Source organism: Callorhinus ursinus, unplaced genomic scaffold (assembly GCF_003265705.2).
Source record: "Callorhinus ursinus isolate GAN/ISIS: 27379988/994484 unplaced genomic scaffold, GSC_fseal_2.0 scaffold28, whole genome shotgun sequence".
Lineage (NCBI taxonomy): Eukaryota > Metazoa > Chordata > Mammalia > Carnivora > Otariidae > Callorhinus > Callorhinus ursinus.
In genome coordinates this window covers 15,346,183-15,359,676 of record NW_027397090.1, presented here as the reverse complement: position 1 = coordinate 15,359,676, position 13,494 = coordinate 15,346,183, and the positions used below count along the sequence as shown (strand labels likewise).

Genomic DNA, 13,494 nt, shown 5'->3' with positions numbered 1-13,494 from the left:
TGTGACCTCGGACAGGCTACTGTATCTCTCTGTGCCGCGCCGCTGTCCTGGTCTCCTCATCTGAGGAATGGGGAGAATCGTTTTTCCACAGTATCGTTATGAACATAAATGGATGAATACATGAAAAGCACTGAGTGCAGTCCGTGACATAAAGTAATGCTCAGTAAGTGTTGGTCTACTTACTACTATTACTAGTATTTCTTGCATGTCTTTACAAAATAATTGTTGAAAGGCTACACTCTGAAGTAGGGCTACCTCTGGTCCAAATTGAAGCTCTACTGTTCCTAGTTTTGTGATGTTAGGTCATGTAGCAAGTCTTGTTTGCTGTTACTCACGTGCGGGGTTCCTGTCTTTATAATTCTGTATCATTCTATCTACTGTTTCCTTAAGGACTCAAGACATCAGTTGGTCTTTCTCATTCCCCTCTCCTGTCCCTTAAGCTCTCTTTCATAATTTCCATTTCTTCCTCCCTATCTGCTGCATCTTAATAATTTTCAGATTTATTTTGCAATTCACTAATTTTCCTTCAACCATGAGTAATCTGCTCTCAAACTTGTCTATTTTGTTTTAATGTCAATGAGCATATTTTTTCAATTCTATACTTTTCTTCCTCCAAATCGTTCCGGTCTTTTTGATAATGTCTTGATTCTTTTCCATGTTTTCAACTCCATTTGTATCTTTAAACATATATATGTATTTTATCATGTCAATCTGAAAAGTTCTTGGAGGTCTAATTTTGATGTTTGTTGGTCTGCTGACTCTCGCTTAATCCTGAGTTATTTCCCTGTATGTTTTAAAATTTTTGACTAAAATCTCATGTTTAGAGTAGTTTATTTGAAGGGATCTTGGATGGCCCAGGTCAAGAGTAAGTTCTTCCAAAAAGATTTTGTATTTGCTTCTTCCAAGCATCACAGGGTACTACTAGGAGAATACCACTTTTTATTTTAATTTATTGGCTTAGGGTTTCTCAGACTATGCAGGTGATATAAAGAAATCTAAACTGAAAAGCTTATGGTTACAAATTCTCAGGAGACACTTTTTTCCCAAGAGCCCAACTAAAACAGACAACACTCCCTTTCTTCTTTTTCTAGTGGGTGAATTTTTGATAATCCATGTTGTTTCACTAAGGATGTACTTACTTGAGGGTCCTGGCTTTATTCAGAGATGGTTTCACTTTTAACTCCTGGTCTTATGTAGGTCTTAAGGCTTGGCCCTTCTTTGTGTTGCTTTGAGATCTTAATTCCCCTGATTAGTGAAACTAATCCCGACCCCCCAACATCATCCTGCAGCCCAAACGGCAGCTTTTATGTACACTTTGTTTTCAGTTCCTTCTTTATTTTTAAGCCCTTGCATTTCCCTTCCTTTCTTGAGAACTTGAGAATTAAGACACAGGTCTTTTGTAGACAAAGATTTTTAATTCTTAAATTAAGATTCATAAAGGAATATTCTTAAATTCTTAAAAAGAGAATAAAATTCCATTCTTAAAATAATTAGTTTTGCTAATTTCTAACTCAAGTTTGGTATCACATTTGCACAAGAAATAAAAATATTTAAACTGAAATAAATTTTTGAATTTATAGGTTATAATAGAATAACTCCAAATGTCACATGAATGTAATGTGGGATAAGAAATTAAGAAAAGTTGTTTTAAAAGGACAAAAAGATAGTAATTAGCATCTAATGACTTACAAACACCAAATCTTCATTTCTGATTTTGTGAAACACCATTTGGTTCACATTATTATGCCTCTGTAATGTTGGTGATGTTGGAACATCAGAAACGCCATTGGTTCTGAAGACTAGAAGGTTTGATTTATCTGTTAAAAAAAAACAAACAATGAAAAGATGTATATAACCAAAACACGTTTAGGGTATAAACTGCTCCAAAGGAGTAAAATAAAATGTGTTCTATATATAAAAAACACTCAAAACTTAGTTAATTTTTTTAATAAACAGAAATTTATTTTAGGAATTTACTCATTGAACTTTGATGTATTTTAACCAGTTATCTCAAACATTCAAAATTGTAATGATTTCCTTAACTAATACAATTTTTCAAATAATTTTTAATAAACCTGTTATTTCAAGAGATTTCCAATCTTACTATCTTTATTTTAAAACTATAGAAATTAAAATTCTAAAAGAGTATGAAAGTTTTTACTTAGAACAATATATGAAAATTTGGTAGTGGAGTCTTTCAGTTCAATAAGTGATGGATTTTATACCACACGGTTACCATTTTAGAATTACAGAATTTCAGGTCATGTCTAGACAACCTAAATCAAACTGAACAATCCTATCTGAGGATGCTTATACAAGAGAATGAGACAAAATTTTGTTTTTAGAGCTGCTTCTTTTATATTTCCTTTGAAAGAAATATACTAAAGATGCCTTCTACCATATACACAATCCATGACCAGTATCTTAAAACGAATAAGAAAATTATTTTACCTTTCAACTTTGGGGGGCAGCATTTAGTAAACTGGAAAATTATACTGTCTGAGCGAACAGTTTCCATTTGGTAGCAATTCAAAAGATCTTTAAGATTACTGAAGTTCTTCTTGGTACCACTGAGGTTGTATTCTCCATTCTCATTTTTTGTAATCAAACAGTGCTTATATTCGATGACATTTTCTCGCTATATAAGTTTAATTATAAAGAGACAGATGGAAAAATTACAATGGTCAAAACAATAATTATTGTGACAAAAATGTTATCACAAAAACAGCCAACAGAACATTTAGACGTTTGAACTGTGAATCCTGACGTAGTACTGGGTACTACGTAGGGTGATGGGAGTGCCTGGTTCCTCAAAACGTATCTGATTATAATTATGTACCCTACCATAAATGGCCTAACAGTTGGTCTTCTTAAAAAGCAAGTAAGATAGCAATGATAATTAACAATAATAATACAATCCTTAACAGTTTTTCATCATCTACAAGATAAAATCTAAAACTATTTTAGAACATAGGGCCTTCCATGAGCTGGCTTCTGATGCCATCTCCAACTTCACCTTCTACCACTGCCAACCTACAACCTATGTTCTAGGTATACTAAGCGACTTTAAGAATTTCAAGCAAATGCCATGTTGTTTCATGTCTTGATAAACTTGCTATCTCTCTACCTATGAATATACATCCTCTCCTTCTCAGCAATGGACTTTTAGACACTTCTTAACACTCAGTTCAAGTATTATCTTTTCTGTGAGGTCCCTGACCCCATCTCACAAGCAAAGGTGATTACCCATTCATTGTGCCACTACTGTATCTGCATAGTTACCTCTCATATGGTGATTTTAATATTCTTCAGCTTTTCAATGTTTGCTTTATGTACTATACTATGAACTTCTTCATCTATTTTTTGAGCTTATTAGCATATTCAATCTCCTTGGAACCATTTATAAAATAAAATGGACAAAATACCTTAAGTCCTTCCTACCCTAAAAGTGCTTGCTGGGGCACCTGGGTGGCTCACTCAGTTAAGCGTCTGCCTTCGGCTCAGGTCATGATCCCAGGGTCCTGGGATGGAGTCCCACATCAGGCTCCCTGCTCAACAGGGAGTCTGCTTCTCCCTCACCCTCTGTCCCTCTCCCTGTGCTCACTCTCTCTCTCTGTCTCAAATAAATAAAATCTTAAAAAAAAAAAAAGCACTTTCTTAATTGTAACCTTTTCTGTTATTGTCTACATTTGTCTATACTGAATAATTACCATGATCAATTTAATACTTTTTAGGTATATCTTCCTACTTTTTCCAAAAGATACATTTCTTAACGCAGGGTTATATCATACACTCTCTAATGTAACAGCCCTCATATGAGGCTGAGCAAATATAGTAAACATAGAAAAACACATTGTGAATTGATAATTGAATATAATGGACTGTTATATATTATGGTAAAAAAATACAATGAAATTAGGGTAGATTATTAGTATTATACAATGCTAAACGCATTGAGTGACCTACCCTATGTATTTATGGACAATTAATTTACTCTATATGCTAAATATGAATGCATTTTCTAAAAATTAAAATAATTGAATTACCAAATCCTTACTTTCTATACTTTTAAAAAGTAAGATAAATTTGGAAGCTGCAGTAAAGTTTCTCAAGATTTATACCATGAAACTGCCTTATAAGTGACAGTATCTTTTTAAATATTTTGGGTAATAAACAATCTTAGACAAGATCTAAAATTCTCTGGATTAACAGAGTGGTTTTATTGTAGTTTTATCCTTAAGACATACACAATGTAGAGCATTATTCTTAATACTGGAAAACCACTAGTTAAAAGTGCTATGTTTGTTTGTTATCAACCTATTTCACTCTAATCCTGTAGCCATTACCAGTAAAAGCAAAATTTGCTTTTGATTCATTTAGTTCTGTGTGTTTTCGTAAAGATCTCCATTTTTGTGAAAGGAGACTTGGAGAGACTTGAAAAAATATGACACACTAGTAACATCCAAACATCAAAAAAGAAAATAAATTCCAAATAAAGACATTATAAATAATTTCATATTTTTATATAAATCCTAGAAATTATATCTTATTTATTGATACAGAATCCCTGAGGTAAACTAAGCATTGTTATGCTAGTTATCATATCCAGAGTTGTAATTCTGAGTATTAAAAAAAGAAACAATGGTAGATCAACATGAAGGGGAAATTACACAGACTAAATAAAGATGTTATCTTTGCCAGAGGAGAGAAGTGGAGTGGGAAATAAAATTAAAAAAAAAAAAAAAAGTTACCATTAATGTGAAATACTAACCTCTACAGCAAAAGTCAGAAAATACTTATTAAAGTCCTTAGGACTGCATCGAAGTACATAGAGTCCAGTCTGATTACCTGCTTTCTTCAGTTTACTGATGGCAAAATCCATTCTAAAGGTAAAGAAGTAACTTGAATGATAATGTGACAAGTGCCATGACATTAAGACCAAAATGTCATCTAAGAGATCAAAAGTCAAATCTAAAAGTCTCAGAATTTTTATAAGTTTCCTCTACTTTATATGTTTATCAGTTATCTTACAAGGAAAAACACTGCTGCGCCAAGGTATTTTGCAATAAGTTCAAACCAACTCAACGGATTTTAAAAACAAATAAAAGGTATCATAAGACCCACAAAACCACTAAGAACATTTCATTCATTTGAGTTTTCTGCCTAATTAAAAATTTAGTATTTTAAAAACCATACTCACTCCCATAAAACTTCATTTAACCATGCAAACAATATATTGTAAAACACTTATGTCTTTTCTACCATAGAAACTAATATAAAAATGTATACACATTATTTTAATATTTAATATAATACCAAAGTATAATAGAAGACCTATGGCAAGTGACAAAGACTACTGATTTTCAAAATGTGCTATATGTTGTATTGAAGCTGAACATCTTGAAAGAAAAGTCAAAATGTAATCTGTATGAAAGCAGGAAAAATCTGTTTCATTCATTACTGTATTTCTCATACATAAACCAGTGGCACATATTAGGTACCCAGTAAATATTCTATAAATAAATGAAATAACGCTTGAATGGGTGGATAAATAACACATGAATGAAAGAAATGGTAGGAGTTTTTAAATACTAACCACCTAAGTTATAGAATGTTCAAGTAGTGTAACTTTTTTAACAATACTTATTATTAAACAGATAAGAGGTATAGACAGAATCAAGTCTTAAACATCAGTCAGGATATGTTTTCTCAAATATTTAATTAAGGGTAGGTTAAGGTCAAGACACATATGCTCACGAACCCAGACTACTTCTTCTGCTCAAGTCTTTCAAGCCTGGTGCCAGTCACTAAAGTACATATTGGCTGAGAGAGAACTAGGACTTGGGGAAAACAGAAGTTATGCATGATCGTTGGCTTTATCCAGTATTCAAGTAAAGGTCTACAACTGTGCAGATCCATATGGTAGCTAGTAGCTGCAGGTTGCTATTTAAATATAAAGTTATTAAATTAAATTTAAAATTCAGTTCCTCAGGGCACATGGGTGGCTTAGTCAGTTAAGCATCTGACTCTTGATCTCAGCTCAGGTCTTGATCTCAGGGTTGTGAGTTCAAGCCTTGCCCAGCATGAAGCCTACTTAAAAAAAAATTAATAAATTAAATAAAATAAATTAAAATTCAGTTCTTCAGTTACACTAGTGGCTACTGTATTACACAGCAGAGAAACAGAACATCTTCATTTTCACCACTGCAGAAAGTACTACACAGCATTAGCCTTAGAAATAGGGACATCATATACATCTTGTGTTCAAAGCTTTCACTAGAAGGAGTGGGATTATCCAAAAATAATAACGATTATCAAATTTTGCATTGTGGTTCCTCTGCAGTATTTCAAAATTAATGAAATATAAATTGGAGGATTTTTTTAAAAAAATTAACACCTAGGAATTACTTAAACACACCAAGGCAAAAAAATGTCAGACTGTACAATTTAGAAGTATTATAGATTGGGATACAGATAGCAAATGATACCCTAAATAATTCTAATTATTATGTAATCTGATTGCAAATAGACTTTTGTTTAAAAAAAAAAGAAGTTTTGGTCACATTAAGGTGGTATTTTGTTCCTCAACTCCTAAACCTACGTGTATCATTTCATTATGTAAAATTCTCTTTGTCAGTATCTCAATGACTTTTTAAAAATTTACTTTCAAAGTCAGTTATTACTCACAAAATTGGGCCATGACAGTTGCTTTGTATATTTTCAAGGACCATTGGAGGTGCTACTTCTTTACAGAGGTAATGATGTGCATCTGCAGTTAATCTATAATAGCCATCAATTAATGACACAAAGGACAAAGCTTCTCTTAATGAGCAAAGTTCAATTTCCTAAAAAGAGAAAAGAAAAGGAAATAATAAGTATCATTTAAAAAGTCAACTGCATGTTACATATTGAAAATTCTCTTCACTTCATGGTGTTAGATTAATTCCCTTAAATTAATTTTCTTCTAAATTACTCAAATGTCTTTTATGGCTCCCAATTACCCAATCTGAATTATAAATTCTTGTGTATGATATTTAAGACCCTCTCAAATATGGGCTTATCACATCTTTCCAGTTCACTTTTCATCCATAATTTTACTTTATTTCCCAATAACCGTATTAGACAAATATGTCAGTCATCTAAAAGTTGGTACTAATTAGAAATGAGCATTTATTTTCACATACCAAGTATACATCGCTAAGGTTAAAACATTCATACTATAAGTTCAAAGGTATGTAGTATAAACCAAAATCATATACAGGTATCTTATGATTGTATCATACATACATAAGTGAGCATATAATCACCCTAAAATGCAGTATCTAATTTAATGGAAAAACACCTTATTTAATGGAAGAAGCAACTTCTCCTAAAATAAGGAATAAGATGGAAAGCCCAATCTTAATAATGCATTGCATTGTATTTAATTAACATAATTAGGCCACAGAAAGAAATATAAGAATAGAAATTGGAAACAAGGAAATAAAACTATCTCAATTTGGAAATTACATGACTGTATTCTTAGGGAACCCAAAACTACTACAACACAAAGATAATTCATTAAGATAGTAGGATACAAAAAACAGCTTTCACATACAGAAAAAAGTCAATTAGACTATATAATGAAAAAAATAGCCTCATTTACACCAGCACACACACAAAAATAGTATCTAGTATTAAAATTCACCAAAAAAAGTGAAAAATCATTTTTAGAAACACTTCAAAACACTATTGTTAAAATGCAACTTTTTATTTGAATACAGGGATTTTACCATGTTCTTGGATAGGAAAATTCAACATCATACAGTTGTAAAAATCCTCCTTAAATTATTTTCTAATTTCTCACAATCCCAACAAAAATACCAACAGGTATTGGCAGAAAATAAGACAAATATGAGATTCAGAAACCAGGGATCCAAGAAAAGACAGACAAAATAATTCCCAGGACGGTAAGAGAAGGATGCCCAAGGCTTACAGCTGTGCATGGTCTAAAAAGCTACCCGTCCAGAAGAGAGAGCAAAACCAGTGATCAAGAAGGGACTTTTCCGGCAAAGAAACAGAAGTGATATGATGTTTGACTATGTGGAAGGATGTGTTGAAAAGTGAGCTACTTCATAGAGTTCTCATAAAGAATAGAAAGAGATACAGAGAAAAGATTCATACAAAGGAAAAAAGTTGAAGTAACGATGAGCCCCCAGAAAAACAAAACTTGCACAAGAATGAAAATGTGATTACAGAATACTACTTGCCTCAGCAATGAACAATATTTAGTCATAATGAGAACACAGACTACAGATTTATACCAAAAAGCATAATGAGAGAAGTGTGTGATGTATCAGGACTATAACAGGTATTTACCTAGCACAATAGGCCATAAAAACAGGTACTAGGGACGCCTGGGTGGCTCAGTGGGTTAAGGGTCTAAACTCTAGATTTCGGCTCAGGTCACGACTGCTCAGGTCACGACCGCAGAGTCGTAAGACTGAGCCCCACGTCTGGCTCCACACTGGGCATGGAGCCTGATTAAGATTTTCTCCCTCGGAGGGGAGCAAGATGGCGTAGGAGGACGAGACCTAAATTTTGACTGGTCCCAGGAATTCAGCCGGATAGGGATCAAACCATTCTGAACACCTATGAACTCAATAGGAGATGGAAGAAAAGAATAGCAGCAACTCTCTGAACAGAAAAGCTACCACTTTCCGGAAGATAGGACCTGTGGAGAAGTGAATCCGGGGCGATATTTGGGAAGACAGACCACAGGGGGAAGGAGGCTCCATCAGCCCGCTACCAGCGAGTGCTAGAGCCGCGGAGCACAAAATCGGAACTTTTAGAAGTCGGCTCCGCGGAGGGACATCGCTCCAGTGTCTAAGCGGGGGTGGGGGGGGGGGGGGGGGGGGGGGTGGAACCGTCGCTGGGACAGTGTGGTCTCAGGACCCTCGGGGTCACAGAAAGACGGGGGGTGCCTGAGTGCGGCAGAGCTCCCAGGTTTCGGAGCGGGGAAGCCAGCTGCAAAGATGGAGCCGAGGAATGAGCTCTCAGTGAGGGGTGGTCATAAATCGGGATCCGTGGCACAGTTGGCCCACTGCTCCTCCAGCAGGGACCCAACAAGCAGCAGATCCAGGGAGACACAGGCACGGGAGCACACCGCAGGAATGTGCTGGGTTTGGAGACTCCAAACGGGGTCGCGTGCCAGAGACAGAAACGCTCGGCCATAGGGGCCGGGTGAGCACAGAGTGTGGCTGGAGACCAGGGAGACGGGAGTGATTGATTGCTTTTCTCTGGGGGCGAACTGAGGAGTGGGGCCTCAAGTTGTCAGCTCCCCGGGGTGGAGATTGGGAGGCCTTCATTTTCACCCTGGTCTTCCAAAGCTGTACCAGAGCTTGCAGGGAACAAAAGCTATGGAGAGCAAACCCGAGCAGATTACTCAGCCTGGACCGACAAGGGCGGGGCAACTCCAAGTCCGGCAAAGACATTTGGGAACCACCGCAACAGGCCCCTCCCCCAGAAGATCAGCAAGAACAGCCAGCCAAGACCAAGTTTACCGATCAAGAACGGAAGAACTCCAGCACTAGGGGAATACAGCACATAGAATTCATGGCTTTTTTCCCCATGATGCTTTAGTCTTTCAAAGGTAATTTTTTTAATTTTCTTTTTCTTCTATATTTTTTTAAATTTTTCTTTTGCCCTTCTTCAACCAACATCTTATCAATCCCTTCTTTAAAATCTTTTTTATTTTTCATTTTTAGAGTCCTATTCTATCCCTTCATTGTAGTTAACCATATATAAGTTGTTCTCTCTTTAAATTTTTGGGATACAGTTTCTAACAGACCAAAATATACCCTAAATCTCTAGTGTAAGGTTTTGTTCTAGTCTCCAGCCTGATCCCATTATCTCCCCTTTTTTTTAAATTTCTCTTCTTTTTTCAACCAACTTCTTATCAATTCCTTTCATAAAATCTTTTATAATTTTCATCTATACAGTCATATTCTAACCCTTTATCGTATTTACCCTTATTTTTGTACATATATGTTTTTCTTTCTTTAAAATTTTGGGAGGCAGTTTCTTCTAACAGACCAAAATGCACCCCAAATCTAGTGTGTGCCACTGATCTATGCATCAGCCTAATCACAGTTGATCATATTCTGTTTTTTTTTTCTTTTTTCTTTCTTTCCTTTTCTTTTCCCCCAGTTTGGGGTCTCTTCTGATTTGTTTAGTGTATATATTTCTGAGGTTGTTGTTACACTGTTAGCATTTTGTTCTCTCATTCATCTATTCTCCTCTGGACAAAATGGTAAGATGGAAAAAAATCACCTCAAAAAAAAGAACAAGAGGCAGTACCAACTACCGGGGACCCAATCAATACGGACATTGGTAAGATGTCGGAACTAGAGTTCAGAATGACAATTATAAAGATACTAGCTGGACTTGAAAAAAGCATGGAAGATACTAGAGAAATCACTTCTGGAGAAATAACAGAACTAAAATCTAACCAAGTCGAAATTAAAAAGGCTATTAATGAGATGTAATAAAAATGGAGGCTCTAAATGCTAGGATAAATGAGACAGAAGAGAGAATTAGTGATATAGAAGACCAAATGACGGAGAATAAAGAAGCTGAGAAAAAGAGAGATAAATAACTACTGGATCATGAGAGCAGAATTCGAGAGATAAGTGATACTGCAAGATGAGACAATATAAAATAATTGGGATCCCAGAAGAAGAAAGAGAGAGGGGGGCAGAAGGTATATTGGAACAAATTAGAGCAGAGAACTTCCCTACTTTGGGAAGGGAAATAGGCATCAAAAATCCAGGAGGCACAGAGAACCCCCCTCAAAAAATCAATAAATATAGGTCAACACCCCGACATCTAATAGTACAACTTACAAGTCTCAGAGACAAAGAAAATCCTGAAAGCAGCTTGGAACAAGAGGTGTGTAACCTACAATGGTAGAAACATTAGATTGGCAACAGACCTATCCAGAGAGACCTGGCAGGCCAGAAAGAACTGGCATGATATATTCAGAGCACTAAATGAGAAAAGTATGCAGCCAAGAATACTATATCCAGCTAGACTCTCATTGAAAATAGAAGGAGAGAGAAAAAGCTTCCAGGAGAAACAAAAACTAAAGGAATTTGCAAACACAAAAACAGCCCTATGAGAAATACTGAAAGGGGTCCTCTAAGCAAAGAGAGAGCCTAAAAGTAACATAGACCAGAATGGAACAGAGACAATATACAGTAACAGTCACCTCACAGGCAATACAATGGCACTAAATTCATATCTTTCAATAGTTACCCTGAATGTAAATGGGGTAAATGCCCCAATCAAAAGACACAGGCTATCAGATTGGATTAAAAAACAAGACCCACTGATACACTGTCTTCAAGAGACTCATTTTAGACCCAAAGACACACCCAGATTGAAAGTGAGGGGGTGGAAAACCATTTACCATGCGAATGGACACCAAAAGAAAGCTGGGGTGGCAATCCTTGTATCAGACAAATTAGACTTTAAACCAAAGACTATAATAAGAGATGAGGAAGAACACTATATCATACTTAAAGGGTCTATCCAACAAGAAGATCTAACAATTGTAAATATCTATGCCCCTAACATGGGAACAGCCAATTATATACGCCAATCAATAACAAAATCAAGGAAACACATCAACAATACAATAATAGTAGGGGACTTTAACAGCCCCCTGACTGAAATGGACAGATCATCTAAGCAAAAGATCAACAAGGAAGTACAGACTTTAAATGATACACTGGACCAAATGGAGTTCACACATATATTCAGAACGTTCCATCCCAAAGCAACAGAATACACATTCTTCTCTCGTGCCCATGGAACATTCTCCAGAATAGATCACATCCTAGGTCACAAATCAGGTCTCAACCGATACCAAAAGCCTGGGATCATTCCCTACATATTTTCGGACCACAACGCATTGAAACTAGAACTCAATCACAAGAGGAAAGTCAGAAAGAACTCAAATACATGGAGGCTAAAGAGCATTCTACAAAGAATGAACGGGTCAACCAGGAAATTAAAGAAGAATTTAAAAAATTCATGGAAACAAATAAAAGTGAAAACACAACTGTTCAAAATCTTTGGGATGCAGCAAAGGCAGTCCTCAGACAAAAGTATATAGCAATACAAGCCTTTCTCAAGAAACAAGAAAGGTCTCAAATACACAACCTAACTCTACACCTAAAGGAGCTGGAGAAAGAAGAGCAAATAAAGCCTAAACCCAGCAGGAGAAGGGAAGTAATAAAGATCAGAGCAGAAATCAATGAAATAGAAACCAAAAGAACAGAACAGATCAACGAAACTAGGAGCTGGTTCTTTGAAAGAATTAATAAGATTGATAAACCCCTGGCCAGACTTATCAAAAAGAAAAGAGAAATGACCCAAATAAATAAAATCAAGAATGAAAGAGGAGACATCACAACCAACACCAAAGAAATACAAACAATTATAAGAACATATTATGAGCAACTATATGCCAGCAAATTAGATAATCTGGAAGAAATAGATGCATTCCTACAGATTTATAAACTACCAAAACTGAACAGGAAGAAAAGAGAAAACCTGAACAGACCCATAACCACTAAGGAAATTGAAGCAGTCATCAAAAATCTCCCAACAAACAAGAGCCCAGGGCCAGATGACTTCCCAGGGGAGTTCTACCAAACATTTAAAGAAGAATTAATACCTACTCTTCTGAAACTTCCAAAACAGAAATGGAAGGAAAATTTCCAAACTCTTTTTATGAGGCCAACAATACCTTGATCCCCAAACCAGACAAAGACCCCATCAAAAAGGAGAACTAGAGACCAACATCCTTGATGAACATGGATGCAAAAATTCTCACCAAAATACTAGCCAATAGGATCCAACAGTGCATTAAAAGGATTATTCACCACGACCAAGTGGGATTTATGCTTGGGCTGCAAGGTTGGTTCCACATCTGCAAATCAATCAATGTGATATAATACATTGAGAAAAGAAAGAACAAGAACCATATGATCCTCTCAATAGATGCAGAAAAAGCATCTGACAAAGTACAGCATCCTTTCCTGATCAAAACTCTTCAGAGTATAGGGATAGAGGGTACATACCTGAATATCATAAAAGCCATCTATGAAAAACCCACAGCGAATATCATTCTCAATGGGGAAGAACTGAGAGCTTTCCCCCTGAGGTCAGGAACGCGGCAGGGATGTTCACTATCACCACTGTTATTCAACAGAGTATTAGAAGTCCAAGCCACAGCTATCAGACAACAAAAAGAAATCAAAGGCATCCAAATCGGCCAAGAGGAAGTCAAACTCTCACTCTTTGCAGATGATATGACACTTTATGTGGAAAACACAAAAGACTCCACCCCAAAACTGCTAGAATTCAAACAGGAATTCAGAAAAGTGGCAGGATATAAAATCAATGCACAGAAATCAGCTGCATTTCTTTACACCAACAAGACAGAAG

The 13,494-nt window shown here is 35.8% G+C and overlaps 1 protein-coding gene across 4 annotated transcripts in view; it reads right to left on the bottom strand.

Annotated features, from left to right (window-relative positions):
• Window positions 1–13,494, bottom strand: part of JAK2 (Janus kinase 2) — a 151,088-nt gene that overhangs the window by 29,819 nt on the left and 107,775 nt on the right. For all 4 annotated transcript variants that reach the window (XM_025891541.2, XM_025891540.2, XM_025891542.2 and 1 more), the window contains 4 exons: window positions 6,688–6,845; window positions 4,772–4,883; window positions 2,452–2,638; window positions 1,690–1,817 (listed from right to left, as the gene is read on the bottom strand). In XM_025891541.2, coding sequence (XP_025747326.1) covers window positions 1,690–1,817; window positions 2,452–2,638; window positions 4,772–4,883; window positions 6,688–6,845 — 585 coding nt within the window. The remainder of the gene's footprint in view (window positions 1–1,689; window positions 1,818–2,451; window positions 2,639–4,771; window positions 4,884–6,687; window positions 6,846–13,494) is intronic.